This window comes from Oncorhynchus keta, chromosome 3, assembly GCF_023373465.1.
Source record: "Oncorhynchus keta strain PuntledgeMale-10-30-2019 chromosome 3, Oket_V2, whole genome shotgun sequence".
In the NCBI taxonomy this organism is placed as follows: Eukaryota; Metazoa; Chordata; class Actinopteri; order Salmoniformes; family Salmonidae; genus Oncorhynchus; species Oncorhynchus keta.
The window spans coordinates 18,861,056-18,874,486 of record NC_068423.1 but is presented as its reverse complement, the minus strand read 5'-3'; the positions used below and the strand labels follow the sequence as shown (position 1 = coordinate 18,874,486).

General features: G+C 41.3%; 1 protein-coding gene across 3 annotated transcripts in view; it reads left to right on the top strand.

The window, feature by feature from the left end:
* Positions 1–13,431, top strand: part of LOC118363424 (protocadherin-15-like) — a 318,783-nt gene that overhangs the window by 237,617 nt on the left and 67,735 nt on the right. For all 3 annotated transcript variants that reach the window (XM_052491888.1, XM_052491871.1, XM_052491880.1), the window contains exons 21-23: positions 8,954–9,070; positions 12,769–12,909; positions 13,023–13,135. In XM_052491888.1, the coding sequence (XP_052347848.1) occupies positions 8,954–9,070; positions 12,769–12,909; positions 13,023–13,135 (371 nt within the window). The remainder of the gene's footprint in view (positions 1–8,953; positions 9,071–12,768; positions 12,910–13,022; positions 13,136–13,431) is intronic.

Below are 13,431 nucleotides of genomic sequence, written 5' to 3'. Positions count from 1 at the left end.
GCTCTCATCTATTGATATGTAGATGATACAGTCTCAGCTGGCCCCTCCCCGGATTTTGTGTTAAATGCTCTACAACAATGCTTTCTTAGTGTCCAACAAGCTTTCTCTGCCCTTAACCTTGTTCTGAACACCTCCCAAACAAGGTCATGTGGTTTGGTAAGAAGAATGCCCCTCTTCCCACCGGTGTGATTACTACCTCTGAGAGTTTAGAGCTTGAGGTAGTCACCTCATACAAGTACTTGGGAGTATGGCTGGGCAGTGCACTGTCCTTCTCTCAGCACATATTAAAGATGCAGGCTAAAGTTAAATCTTGACTTGGTTTATTCTATTGCAATCACTCCTCTTTCACCCAAGCTGCCAAACTAACCCTGATTCAGATTACCTTCCTACCCATGCTAGATTACGGAAACATAATTTATAGATCGGCAGGTAAGGGTGCTCTCGAGTGGCTTGATGTTCTTTACCATTCAGCCATCAGATTTGCCACCACAGCTCCTTATAGGACACATCACTGCACTCTATACTCCTCTGTAAACTGGTCATCTCTGTATACACATCACAAGACCCACTGGTTGATGATTATTTATAAAACCCTCATAGGCCTCACTCCCCCCTATCGTGAGATATCTACTGGAGCCCTCATCCTCCACATACAACACGCATTCTGCCAGTCACATTGTGTTAAAGGTCCCCAAAGCACACACATCCCTGGGTCCCTCCTCTTTTCAGTTCGCTGCAACTAGCGACTGGAACGAGCTGCAACAAACACTCAAACTGGACAGTTTTATCCCAATCTCTTCATTCAAAGACTCAATCATGGACACTTACTGACAGTTGTGGCTGCTTTGCATGATGTATTGTTGTCTCTACCTAATTGCCCTTTGTGTTGTTGTCCTTGCCCAATAATGTTTGTACCAAGTTTTGTGCTGCTACCATGTTGTGTTGCTACCATGCTGTGTTCACATGTGTTTCTGCCTTGCTATGTTGTTGTTTTAGGTCTCTCTTTATGTTCTGTTGTGTAGTCTCTATTGTTGTGATTTGTGTTTTGTCCTATATTTATATTGTGTTTATTTTTAATCCCAGCCCCGTCCCCGCAGGAGGCCTTTTGGTAGGACATCATTGTAAATAACAATGTGTTCTTAACTGACTTGTAGAGTTAAATAAAGGTAAAATAAAATTAATAAAGAAACAGTAGAACAGTATTATAGTAGCACAGTAGTACAATAGAACAGTATAATAGTAGCACAGTAGAACAGTAGAGCTGTTTTACAGTAGTGTAGTAGTACAGTAGACCAGTATTACAGTAGAACAGTATTATAGTACTCCAGTAGAACAGTGAACTGCAGAACAGTAGCACAGTGGAACAATAGTACATCAGTAGTACATCAGAACAGTACTACAGTAGTACAGCTGTACATAATCTTTCGGTAAATAGCCCACCCAATTTTACCTACCTCATCCCCATACTGTTTATTTATTTACTTTTCTGCTTTTTTGCACACCAATATCTCTACCTGTACATGACCATCTGATCATTTATCACTCCAGTGTTAATCTGCAATATTGTAATTATTCACCTACCTCCTCATGCCTTTTGCACACAATGTATATAGACTCTCTTTTTTTCTACTGTGTTATTGACTTGTTAATTGTTTACTCCATGTGTAACTCTGTGTTGTCTGTTCACACTGCTATGCTTTATCTTAAATAAAGGTGAAATAAAATCAAATAAAAATTATAGTAATACAGTAGAGCAGTTTTGTTGTGGAGCAGTATTATAGTAGTACAGTAATATAGTGGTACAGTAGAACAGTATTATAGTAGTACTTTAGAACAGTAGAATAGTACTACAGTAGTACGATAGTACTGTAGTACATTATTATAATAGAACCGTAGTACAGTCGTACAGTATAACAGTATTGCAGTAGTACAGTAGAACAGTATTATAGTAGTACAGTAGAACAGTACTACAGTATTATAGTAGAACAGTATTATAGTAGTACAGTAGTACAGTATTATAGTAGTACAGTAGAACAGTATTATTGTAGTACAGTAGAACAGTATTGTAGTAGTATAGTAATACAGTATTATAGTAGTACAGTAGAACAGTATTGTAGTAGAACAGTAGAAAAGTATTGTAGTAGTATAGTAGTACAGTTGAACATTATTATAGTAGTACATTTGAACAGTAGAACAGTAGAACAGTATTACAGTAGAACGGTATTATAATGGTACAGTATTATGGTAGAACAGTATAACAGTTCTATTGTTCTAATGTACTACTATAAAACAGTATTATAGTAGAACAGTAGAACATTATTAAAGTAGTTCAGTGGAACAGTAGAACATTAGAACAGTAGTATCGTAGTACAGTAGAACAGTAGTACAGTAGTACAATAGTATAGTAGTACAGTGTTATAGTAGAACAGTATTATGGTAGAACAGTATTATAGTAGTACAGTAGAACAGTATCATGGTAGAACAGTAGTACAGTAGAATAGTATAGTAGTATAGTAGTACAGTAGAACACTATTATGGTTAGAACAGTATTATAGTAGTACAGTAGTACAGTATTATAGTAGAACAGTAGACCAGTATTATGGTAGTACAGTAGTATAGTATTACAGTATTATATTAGAACAGTAGAACAGTAGTACAGCAGAACAGTATTATAGTAGTACATTGGAACAGTTGAGCAGTAGTATATTAGTACAGTAGAATAGTAGAACAGTATTGTAGTAGTACAGTAGAACAGGATCATAGTTAAACAGTATAACAGTATTATTGTAGTATAGTAGTACAGTAGTATAATAGAACAGTAGTACAGTAACAGTATTATGGTAGTACAGTATTATTGTACAACAGTACTACAGTAGTACAGTATTATAGTAGAACAGTATTATAATAGTACAGTAGTATAGTATAATAGTATTACATTAGAACAGTTGAATAGTAGTACATTAGAAGAGTAGAACAGTTTTATAGTAGAACCGTATTATAGTAGAACAGTATTATAGTAGTACAGTAGTACACTATTACGTTAGAGTATTATGGTAGTACAGTAGAACAATATTATAGTAGTACAGTAGAACAGTATTATATTAGAAGATTAGGACATTATTACAGTAGTTCAGTAGAACATTAGAACAGTATTATAGTTGTACAGTAGTACAGTAGAACAGTCCTACAGTAGTACAGTATTATTGTATAACAGTATTACAGTACAGTATTGTAGTAGTACAGTAGAACAGGATCATAGTTGAACAGTAATACAGTAGAACAGTATTATAGTAGTACAGTAGTATAGTAGTACAGTAGTATAGTAGAACAGTTGAGCAGTATTGTAGTAGTACAGTAGAACAGGATCATAGTTGTACAGTAGAACAGTATTATAGTAATACAGTAGTATAGTAGTACTGTAGAACAGTGTAACAGTATTATAGTACAACAGTAGAACAGTATTATAGTAGTACAGTATTATAGTAGTACAGTAGAACAGTAATTTAGTAGTGCAGTATTACAGTAGAACAGTAGAACATTATAAAATTAGTACAGTAGAACAGTATTATAGTAGTACAGTAGAACAGTATTATAGTAGTACTGTGGTACAGTAGAACGGTAGAACAGTAGAAAAGTAGCCACTAAAATACCAGGATGGTGATGTGGTATTACACTGCACTTCAACAAGACTGTAGTACTCAGCCGGTGTCCTTGAGTAGAATTCTTTCAATCTAGCTGCTACATAGATATGTTACTCATGAAAAAAGGATACTGTTAAAGAGGGACACTGGAGGACGACACCTTTGAAGCTGTGAAGCACTGCTGCTTTGTGTTAGGGTTTAGCATTCTCACTCCCTCATTCCTAACGCCGCACTCCCTCATTCCTAACGCCTCACTCCCTCATTCCTAACGCCTCACTCCCTCATTCCTAACGCCTCACTCCCTCATTCCTAACGCCTCACTCCCTCATTCCTAACGCCTCACTCCCTCATTCCTAACGCCTCACTCCCTCATTCCTAACGCCTCACTCCCTCACTCGTCACCAATACGATGACCTGTGTGTTTTACCAGCCATACAACATGGGAAAAGGAATGAAAAGTACAAATGAGGTGTATCCATCCTCCTTCCTGTATCTAAAGGGCAGGGAAACAGATAGTTTACCTTTCTGTCTGGCGATGCTAATCGATGATTATTTGCTGTTGAGACAGAACAGTGCGGCGCGGGGTAGGATGGTAATGTAACGTGATGCCTGGTCCGTGGAGACTAGAGGGAGAGCGGAGTGATTAAGCTGTGAGATCGCTTCTATGGGTTGTATAGACTTGATGAGGAAACCATCGATAGAAACACAATAACACAGTTGAGATTCTTTTCCGCAGCATTTTCCACTCTGCCAGAGCAAAACTCACTCAGAGAATCGCTAGGTTTTATTAACAAGCCGAGGTACTGTACCAAGGATGTATAAATGCTGTGAGCACGAGGAGGCCAGGGAAGGATGTGTAATTTGGATACATGAACTAGCCTGGCCTCATCTTGGACTTTGTGAGGCGACATACTCTATTGAATGTAGCTCTGTCTTAATGATGAATAGTTGAGCAGCCACTGGACAGATTCTAGATGTTTTCTGTTCTGATCCAAGCTATCCAAGTAGCAGCACTCATTATTGGGTCTCTTCAGTCGTCAGACACAGTGTCTTCGGAAAATACAACTTATTTAGTACTGATGTCCTCTACCAGTGACTATGGGTTTGGCATAGCTCCACCTAAAGCTGTTGCTTTTGTGGTTCACACACACAGTCTAATGATCTCTCCCAAGCCTGAAGTTAAAACAGTCCCTCCGCTGCACGCCCCGCTGTGTCAGCCATAATGAAGTCTCATGGTCTGCTATTGAGTGTACAGCTCCCTCAGAAAGTATTCACACCCCTTGACTTTTTCCACATTTTGTTGTGTTACAGTCTGAATTTAAAGTTGCCTAAATTAAGATTTTGTGTCACTAATCTACACACAATACCCCATAATGTTAAAGTGTCATTTTGTTTGTTGAACATTTTGGAAATGAATAAACATTTTAAAGCTGAAATGTCTTGAGTCAATAAGTATTCAACCCCTTTGTTATGGGAAGCCTAAATATGTTCAGGCGTAAAAATGTGCTTAACAAATCGCAAAAGTTGCTTGGATTCATTCTGCGTTCAATAAAAACACAATTTTTGAATGACTACACCATCTCACCATCTGTACCCCACACATACATACAGGTCACTCAATCAAGAAGTGGATTTGAAGCACAGACTCAGCCACAAAGACCAGGGAGGTTTTTCAATGCCTCGCAAATAAGGGCACAGATTGGTAGATGTGTAAAAATTTAAAAAAGCAGACCATGACTATCCCTTTGAGCGTGGAGAAGTTATTAATTATACTTTGGAAGGTGTATTGATACACCCAGTCACTACAAAGATACAGTTTTCCTTCCTAACTCAGTTGCTGGAGAGGGGGGAAACTGCTCAGGGATTTCACCATCATGCCAATGGTGATTTTAAAACAGTTACAGAGTTTATTGGTTGTGATATAAGAAAACTTAAGATGGATCAACAACATTGTGGTTACTAAACAAAACTAACCTAAATGACAGAGTGAAAAGAAGGAAGGCTGTACAGAATACAAATATTATAAAACATTCATCCTGTTTGCAACAAGGCACTTAAGTAATAGTGGTAATAACTTTTTGTCCTGAATACAAAGTGTAATGTTTGGGGCAAATCCAACACAACACATCACTGAGTACCACTCTTCATATTTTCAAGCATGGTGGTGGCTGCATCATGTTATGGGTATGCTTGTCATCTGCAAGGACTAGGGAGCTTATTATGATAAAAAAAATAAAGCAATAAGCACAAGCAAAATCCTAGAGGAAAACCTGGTTCAGTCTGCTTTCCAACAGACACTGGGAGACTAATTCACCTTTCAGTAGGACAATAACCTAAAACACAAGGCCAAATCTACTCTGGCAAGACCAAATCTTCACTGAAATTGCTTACCAAGATGACATTGAATGTTCCTGAGTGGCCTAGTTACAGTTTTGACTTTAATCTGCTTGAAAATGTCTCTCTAGCAATGATCAACAATTAACTTGACAGAGCTTAAAACATGTTTTCTAATAATAATGGGCAAATATTGTACAATCCAGGTGTTCAAAGCTCTTAGAGACTTATCGCCTCCAAATGTGTTTCTACAAAGTATTGACTCAGGGGTGTTCATAATTAGGTAAATTTGATATTTCTGTATGACATTTTGGTTTAGTACTCTGCCTAAGTGATAATGGGAGACTCTCTCGGCCAGGCTGACAGTTGTGAAGGCCGCCGAACGATGAGCAGGGGGAAATGGTTTGCCATGTCCAGCAGCAGTGACAGTGATGGTGCTAGCTACTTCACTAATTCACAAAAATATGGAAATCAATCCAACACTCTGAAGATGCAGCATGTTAATGGAGGGTATCTGTTTACAAACTCATGCATACACAGACATGCTTCTCATGCTGAGCATCTAACTGTGAGGGGTATCTCTCTTATTGTAGTAGTTCTCATTCTGACAACTGGAAGCATACACATGTGAGAGGTATCTTTATTATTGTTATTATAGCATAGTAGTAGTAGTAGTAGGAGCGGTATGAGCAGTAGCAATAGTAGTAGTAGCAGCAGTATGAGTAGTAGTAGTAATAATGGTAGCATGGCCTATCTCAAGGCCATCAGACTATTAAATAGCGGCTACCACCGGTTAAACACAACCCTGCACCTTGGAGGCTGCTGCCCTCTGTTCAGAGACCTGGAACACTATTCAGCGGTTTCTCAACCCTGCACCTTAGAGGCTGCTGCCCTCTGTTCAGAGACCTGGAACACTATTCAGCGGTTACTCAACCCTGCACCTTAGAAGCTGCTGCCCTCTGTTCAGAGACCTGGAACACTATTCAGCGGCACCTTACTGCAACTGTTCAGAGACCTGCACTATTCAGTAGTTACTCAACCCTGCACCTTGGAGGCTGCTGCCCTCTGTTCAGAGACCTGGAACACTATTCAGCGGTTACTCAACCCTGCACCTTAGAGGCTGCTGCCCTCTGTTCAGAGACCTGGAACACTATTCAGCGGTTACTCAACCCTGCACCTTAGAAGCTGCTGCCCTCTGTTCAGAGACCTGGAACACTATTCAGCGGTTACTCAACCCTGCACCTTAGAAGCTGCTGCCCTCTGTTCAGAGACCTGGAACACTATTCAGCGGTTACTCAACCCTGCACCTTAGAAGCTGCTGCCCTCTGTTCAGAGACCTGGAACACTATTCAGCGGTTACTCAACCCTGCACCTTAGATGCTGCTGCCCTCTGTTCAGAGACCTGGAACACTATTCAGCGGTTACTCAACCCTGCACCTTAGAGGCTGCTGCCCTCTGTTCAGAGACCTGGAACACTATTCAGTGGTTACTCAACCCTGCACCTTAGAGGCTGCTGCCCTCTGTTCAGAGACCTGGAACACCATTCACTTTAATAATGTTTTACATTCAGTTTTACTCATTTCAAATGTATATACTGTATTCTACTGTATTTTAGTCAATGCCACTCTGACACGGCTCGTCCCAATATTTATATATTTCTTAATTCCATTCTTTTACTTTTAGATGTGTATGTATTGTTAGATAATACTGCACTGTTGGAGCTAGGAACACAAGCATTTCGCTACATTCACAATAACATCTGGTTAATATGTGTGTGACCAGTAAATTTGATTTCAGCAGTAGTAGTACTTGTAGTCGTACTAGTAGCAGTATTAGCAGTAGTAGCAGTAGCAGTTGTATCAGTGTTAGTAATAGTAGTAATATTAATGATAGTAATAGTAGCAATAGTAGTACTTATAGCAGTATTTGTAGCATTATCAGTAGTAGTAGTAGTAGCAATAGTATTTGGAGTAGTATCAGTATTAGTAGCATTAGTGTAGCGTTAGTAGTAGTAGCAATATGAGTGGTAGTAGTAGCAGTAGTAGTCGTAGCAGTAGATTTTAATAGTAGTAGCAGCAGCAGTAGCAGTAGTTGGTAGTAATAGCAGTAGTTTTAGTAGTAGTTATAGTAGCAGTAGTCGTAGCAGTAGTAGCAGCAGTAGCAGTAGTTTGGAGTAGCAGTAGTATAAGTTGTATCGGTATTAGTAGCATTAGCAGTAGAAGTAGTTGGGGTAGCAGTAGTAGTAGTTGCTGTAGTAGCAGCAGCAACAGTAGTAGTAGTAATAGCAGCAGTAGTTTATAGTAGTAGTTGCAGTAGTTTTTAGTAGCAGTAGTAGAGGTTGTGTCAGTATTAGTAGCAGTAGTAGTAGTTGTAGTAGCAGCAGTATTAATTGTAGTAGTAGTTATAGTGGTAGTAGGAGTGGCAGTAGTTTTTAGTAGCAGTAGTAGCAGTAATATCAGTGTTAGTAGCATTATTAGTAGTAGTAGCAGTAGCAATAGTAGCAGTAGGAGTAGTATCAGTATTAGTAGCATTAGCGGTGGTAGTAGTAGTAGCAGTAGTAGCAGTAGCAGTTGGAGTAGTATCAGTATTAGTAGCATTAGCAGTGGTAGTAGTAGCAATAGTAGTAGTAGTAGTTGTTGTTGGTATTAGTTGCAGTAGTTTGTAGCAGTAGTTTTTAGTAGTAGCAGTAGTTTGTAGTAGTAGCAGTAGTTTTTAGTAGTAGCAGTAGTTTGTAGTAGTAGCAGTAGTTTGTAGTAGCAGCGGTAGTCGTAGTAATAGAGGCAGTAGTAGAAGCAGTAGCAGAAATAGCAGTAGTTTGCAGTAGTACTTGTAGTAGTAGTATTAGCAGTAGTAGTAGCAGATATAGCAGTAGTTTGTAGTAGTCGTTGCAGTAGTAGGTTTTTACAGTCAAAAGAGCTGTTGATTCAGACACTTATCTCACTAATTGCATGGTTGTGTTTCTCTTCTCTTCTCTCCAGGATATGAATGACTACTCTCCAGTGTTCAGCCAGGTGGTGTACAGGGGCATGGTAGCTCCCAACGCAGTCAAGGGGACCGTGGTCGCCACGGTGCAGGCAGAGGACCTAGACCCTCCTGTGAGTAGACAACAATGTGACGGCTCTGTGCTCTGTGCTTGACTGTAACTTTACAACATGGCTGCCAGGTTTCTGCTCCCATGGCGATGCCGGTGAGACAGTGATTGACTCTGTCCAAGCCAGTGATTTAGAGGAGAAAAGGTTACTGTGCTTGTTCATTGTAGTTGTGTTTGCATGACGTGTTTCTAATGAATAAGCATGGTCCACAGAGGATGGTGTCCTATTGTTGGAATGGTTATTGATTTAGATACACTACATGCCAAAAAGTATGTGGACACCCCTTCAAATTAGTGGATTTAGCTATTTCAGCCACACCTGTTGCTGACAGGTTTATAAAATCTAGCACACAGCTATGGAATCTCTATAGACAAACATTGGCAGTAGAATGGTCCATACTGAAGAGCTCAATGACTTTCAACGTGGCACTATCATAGGATGCTTGCTACCTTTCGAAAAAGTCAATCGTCCAATTTCTGCCCTGCTAGATCTGCCCCGGTCAACTGTAATGTCTAGGAGCAACAACGGCTCAGCCGCGAAGTGGTAGGCCACACAAGCTCACAGAATGGGACCGTCGAGTGCTGAATCGCATAGCGCGTACAAATTGTCTGTCCTGGGTTGCAACACTCACTACCGAGTTCCAAACTGCCTCTGGAAGCAACGTCAGCACAAGGACTGTTCATCTGGAGCTTCATGAAATGGGTTTCCATGGCTGAGCAGCCGCACGCACACAAGCCTAAGATAACCATGCGCAATCCCAAGCGTCAGCTGGAGTGGTGTAAAGCTCGCCGCCATTGGACTCTGGAGAAGTGTAAACACATTCTCTGGACTGCTGAATCACGCTTCACCATCTGGCAGTCCAACAGACAAATCTGGGTTGGCAGATGCCAGAAGAATGCTACCTGCCTGAATGCATAGTACCAACTGTAAAGTTTGGTGAAAGAGGATCAGTCTCCTTAGTTCCTGTGAAGGGAAATCTTAACGCTACAGCATACAATGACATTCTAGACAATTCTGCCCTTCCAACTTTGTGGCAACAGTTTGGGGGAAGGCCTTTTCCTGTTTCAGTATGACAATGCCCCCATGCACAAAGCGAGGTCCATAAAGAAATGGTTTGTCAAGGTCGGTGTGGAAGAACTTGACTGGGATGCACAGAGGCCTGACCTGAACCCCATCGAACACCATTGGGATGAATTGGAATGCCTACTGCGATCCAGGCCTAATTGCCCAACATCATCAGTGCCTGACCTCACTATTGTTCTTTTGTCTGAATGGAAGCAAGTCCCCCTCTCCCCCTCTGTTCCAACATCTAGTGGAAAGCCTTTCCAGAAGAGCACAGGCTGTTATAGCAGCGAAGGGGGGTACCAACTCCATGTTAATGCCCATGATTTTGGAATGAGATTTTCGACGAGCAGGTGTCCACATACTTCTGGCCAGATAGTGTGCATCGGTCGAAGTTGGAGTTGTCGCAGTGTGTTTTGGTTATGTTATGCTATTATTTCTGTGGGAGTCAAAGTCTCGTCATTTTGGGCTTTCATTTATTTATAATGTCTTGTGTTGGTGGATTTGTTCATTCATACATGAGTTATAGATGGTTATTCATGACAGAGGTTGATATCATTACATGTTCTTACATCTTATAGCCATGGGTGGACCTCCAGGCAGAAAGCAATCTGCCTTCTGCATGTCGTATAGGAGCATATTCCTCATGCTTACTGTGTTGTGGGATTTCATTGGCCTGTGGCCTGAAAAAAATAATACCAGTGTTACCAAGCCGACGTCTCAAGGCGTGGAGAATTATCCATGCCTCGGCAACAAGCTCCTGAATATACAATGGTATTAAACGCTTGATTTCACAAATTCACCCGTCACATTGGTAGATGACTTACGATCTCTCAGAACAAATAACGCACAGAGCAAATGTTATTCATGAATGATAACAGTCAAATGATATGCAGTGGAAATAGTCTAAGGCATTTCTCAAACGCATAGATAATATTCCATATGTAGCTAGTGCATAGTGGTACAGTAGGACAGAGCTTACTGTATAGAGACAGTTTCCTCTTTAACTTACCTGTCCTGTTATAGGTCAAGTTATTCCAAAGAATTGTGTTATTGGTCACAGCAGTCGGTAGTAGAGGAGGGAAGAAAACAGGACAGAAAAACAAAAGAGAGCAGAGGAAAGGAAGAGTAGAGAGCCCCATCGGAGGTCCAGGCTTGCCCCGCTGGAGACCACCTCTGCCTGGCAGGCTTGGCAGGCTGAGCTGAGCCCCTGTGATATCTCTCTACATGGATAGGAGGCCCTGGCTGGGCTGGGACTGGTGCTGCCGGCGCCCCACTCCGCATCACTTCTCTCTCTCAGTAGTATGTAAAGCAGTTCTGAGATGACAGGAAAGGCAGGTTCTCAAGCTGAGCTACGAGATGAATCACTGAAAGAGACGGGGAGGGAGATGGAGACGCCACAGAGCCTTCCTGGCACCTAGCCTGATGAGAGCCTCAAAGCAGGCCAGCCCCCCAGTCTCACACACAGGTCACTCCTGGTCATGAATTCAGGCGAAGAGACGGAGCAGAGAACCTCCCTCCCTCTTGTTTCACTCTCTCTTTCGGCTACTTCCCTTCCTCTCCCCTCTCTCGCTCTTTCTCTACCACTCTCTGCCTCTCTCGCTCTCTTTCTTTCTTTCTCTCCATCCAAGTTTGTTGACAGATAAGCTGTGGAGGGTGGCAGTCTGAGAATGCTGGTCCACAATGCAGATTTTATGTGACGATGTCACTGTTCCCTCCACTGTCCTCAGCATCTCAGAGACAATGGTCTGCCTTTTAATATGAGCTTTTGTAGCATAATCTATCCTATGTCCAAGCTGGTCCTCAAAGAGATGATACTTTTTGAAACTCAAGTAAAAGCTGGATGAGACTCAAGTCAAGTCTCTTTGGTTCTGTTCTGTTGTTTTATCGAACATCTCACAAGTGAATTCAGTGTGCTGTGCAAGCTGTTCAATGTTTTCTCCCAACTGTTCAGTATTCATGCAGGGAGGGAATGTTTGGTGTCACAATAGAGAAGATCAGTTGTTAATGAGAGAAAGGTAATCACACTCTGTTGGGCTTCTGATATCAGGAGTTCAATTACTCCTCTCATTTCCCATCTTGTCTAATAATGTTTTATATGCGATACGCAATTAACACGATCCTATGAACAAGCTACACAATCAGCATTCATTATACTGGTATTATTTAATACCCCACCCCAGAGTGAACCCCTCCCCCTTTAATCAATCTGATAAGCAGAGTAGTTGCTTTGTCACTAAATGTTATGATCACACACTGTGAAAGTGTGTGATCATAAAAAAATATATTGTTGAAAGTGTAGCTTTCTCTCTATTCAAACAAAGGAAGACACTGCAAGCCTGCTCATGACTGGCTATTGACTGGGAAGACTAATCTCCTTGTTCTTTGCTGCCAGCCAAGCTACTGGGCACAAGTAGGGTCTTAGCATCTCAAGAATTTCATCATGGAAAATCAACTAGGATAAAAAAAAAAATTGAGAGAGAGAGATATGATTTCTCCCCCTGGAGGCTCTCATTCCCCCTCACTTCACCGCCCAAAATGATCTAGACACCCAACCGAGTTCCTGCCTTAGAGCTTTGGGTAGATAGTCTTGTCATTGCAGATAAATGAACAGGAGGTGTGTGTTTTCCTGTTCACAGGGCACCCCTGCCAGCCGTGTGCGTTACAGACTGGACCTGAATGAGGAACCTTACAGTGGCAGCATCTTTGACGTGGATGAAGTCACAGGCAGCGTCATCACACGAGTCAACCTCAATGAAGAGCCCAATCTAGTGTTTAGCGTGAGTACATACCCATTTACAATTACTGATTTGAGAGGGGGTGGGGGGCTTTTGAGTGACACCCCATGTTCCACTTCATCTATTCATCAAATTGATTTTATTTCCCTCTTCAGCTGGTTATTGTTGCCTATGACGACGGGGAGCCAATGAAAGTTAACAAGACCCTGGTGGTTATCACTGTCCTGCAACCCTCCATCATACCAGTTTTCACCCAGGAGGAATACAGGTACTCTACATGGACAGGACTGTCATGTAGACTTTTATTTGATCAAATTGGAGCCTTGGACACTGGTGGACATGACAAATGATGTAGCCTATGACAGTGCTCTGTGCTTTTATGAGGTCATAGGTCAGAGCACAGGCTTTCCTGTTTTATGAGGTCATATGGTCAGAGCACAGGTTTTCCTCTTTTATGAGGTCATATGGTCAGAGCACAGGCTTTCCTCTTTTATGAGGTCATATGGTCAGAGCACAGGTTTTCCTCTTTTATGAGGTCATATGGTCAGTACACAGGTTTTCCTT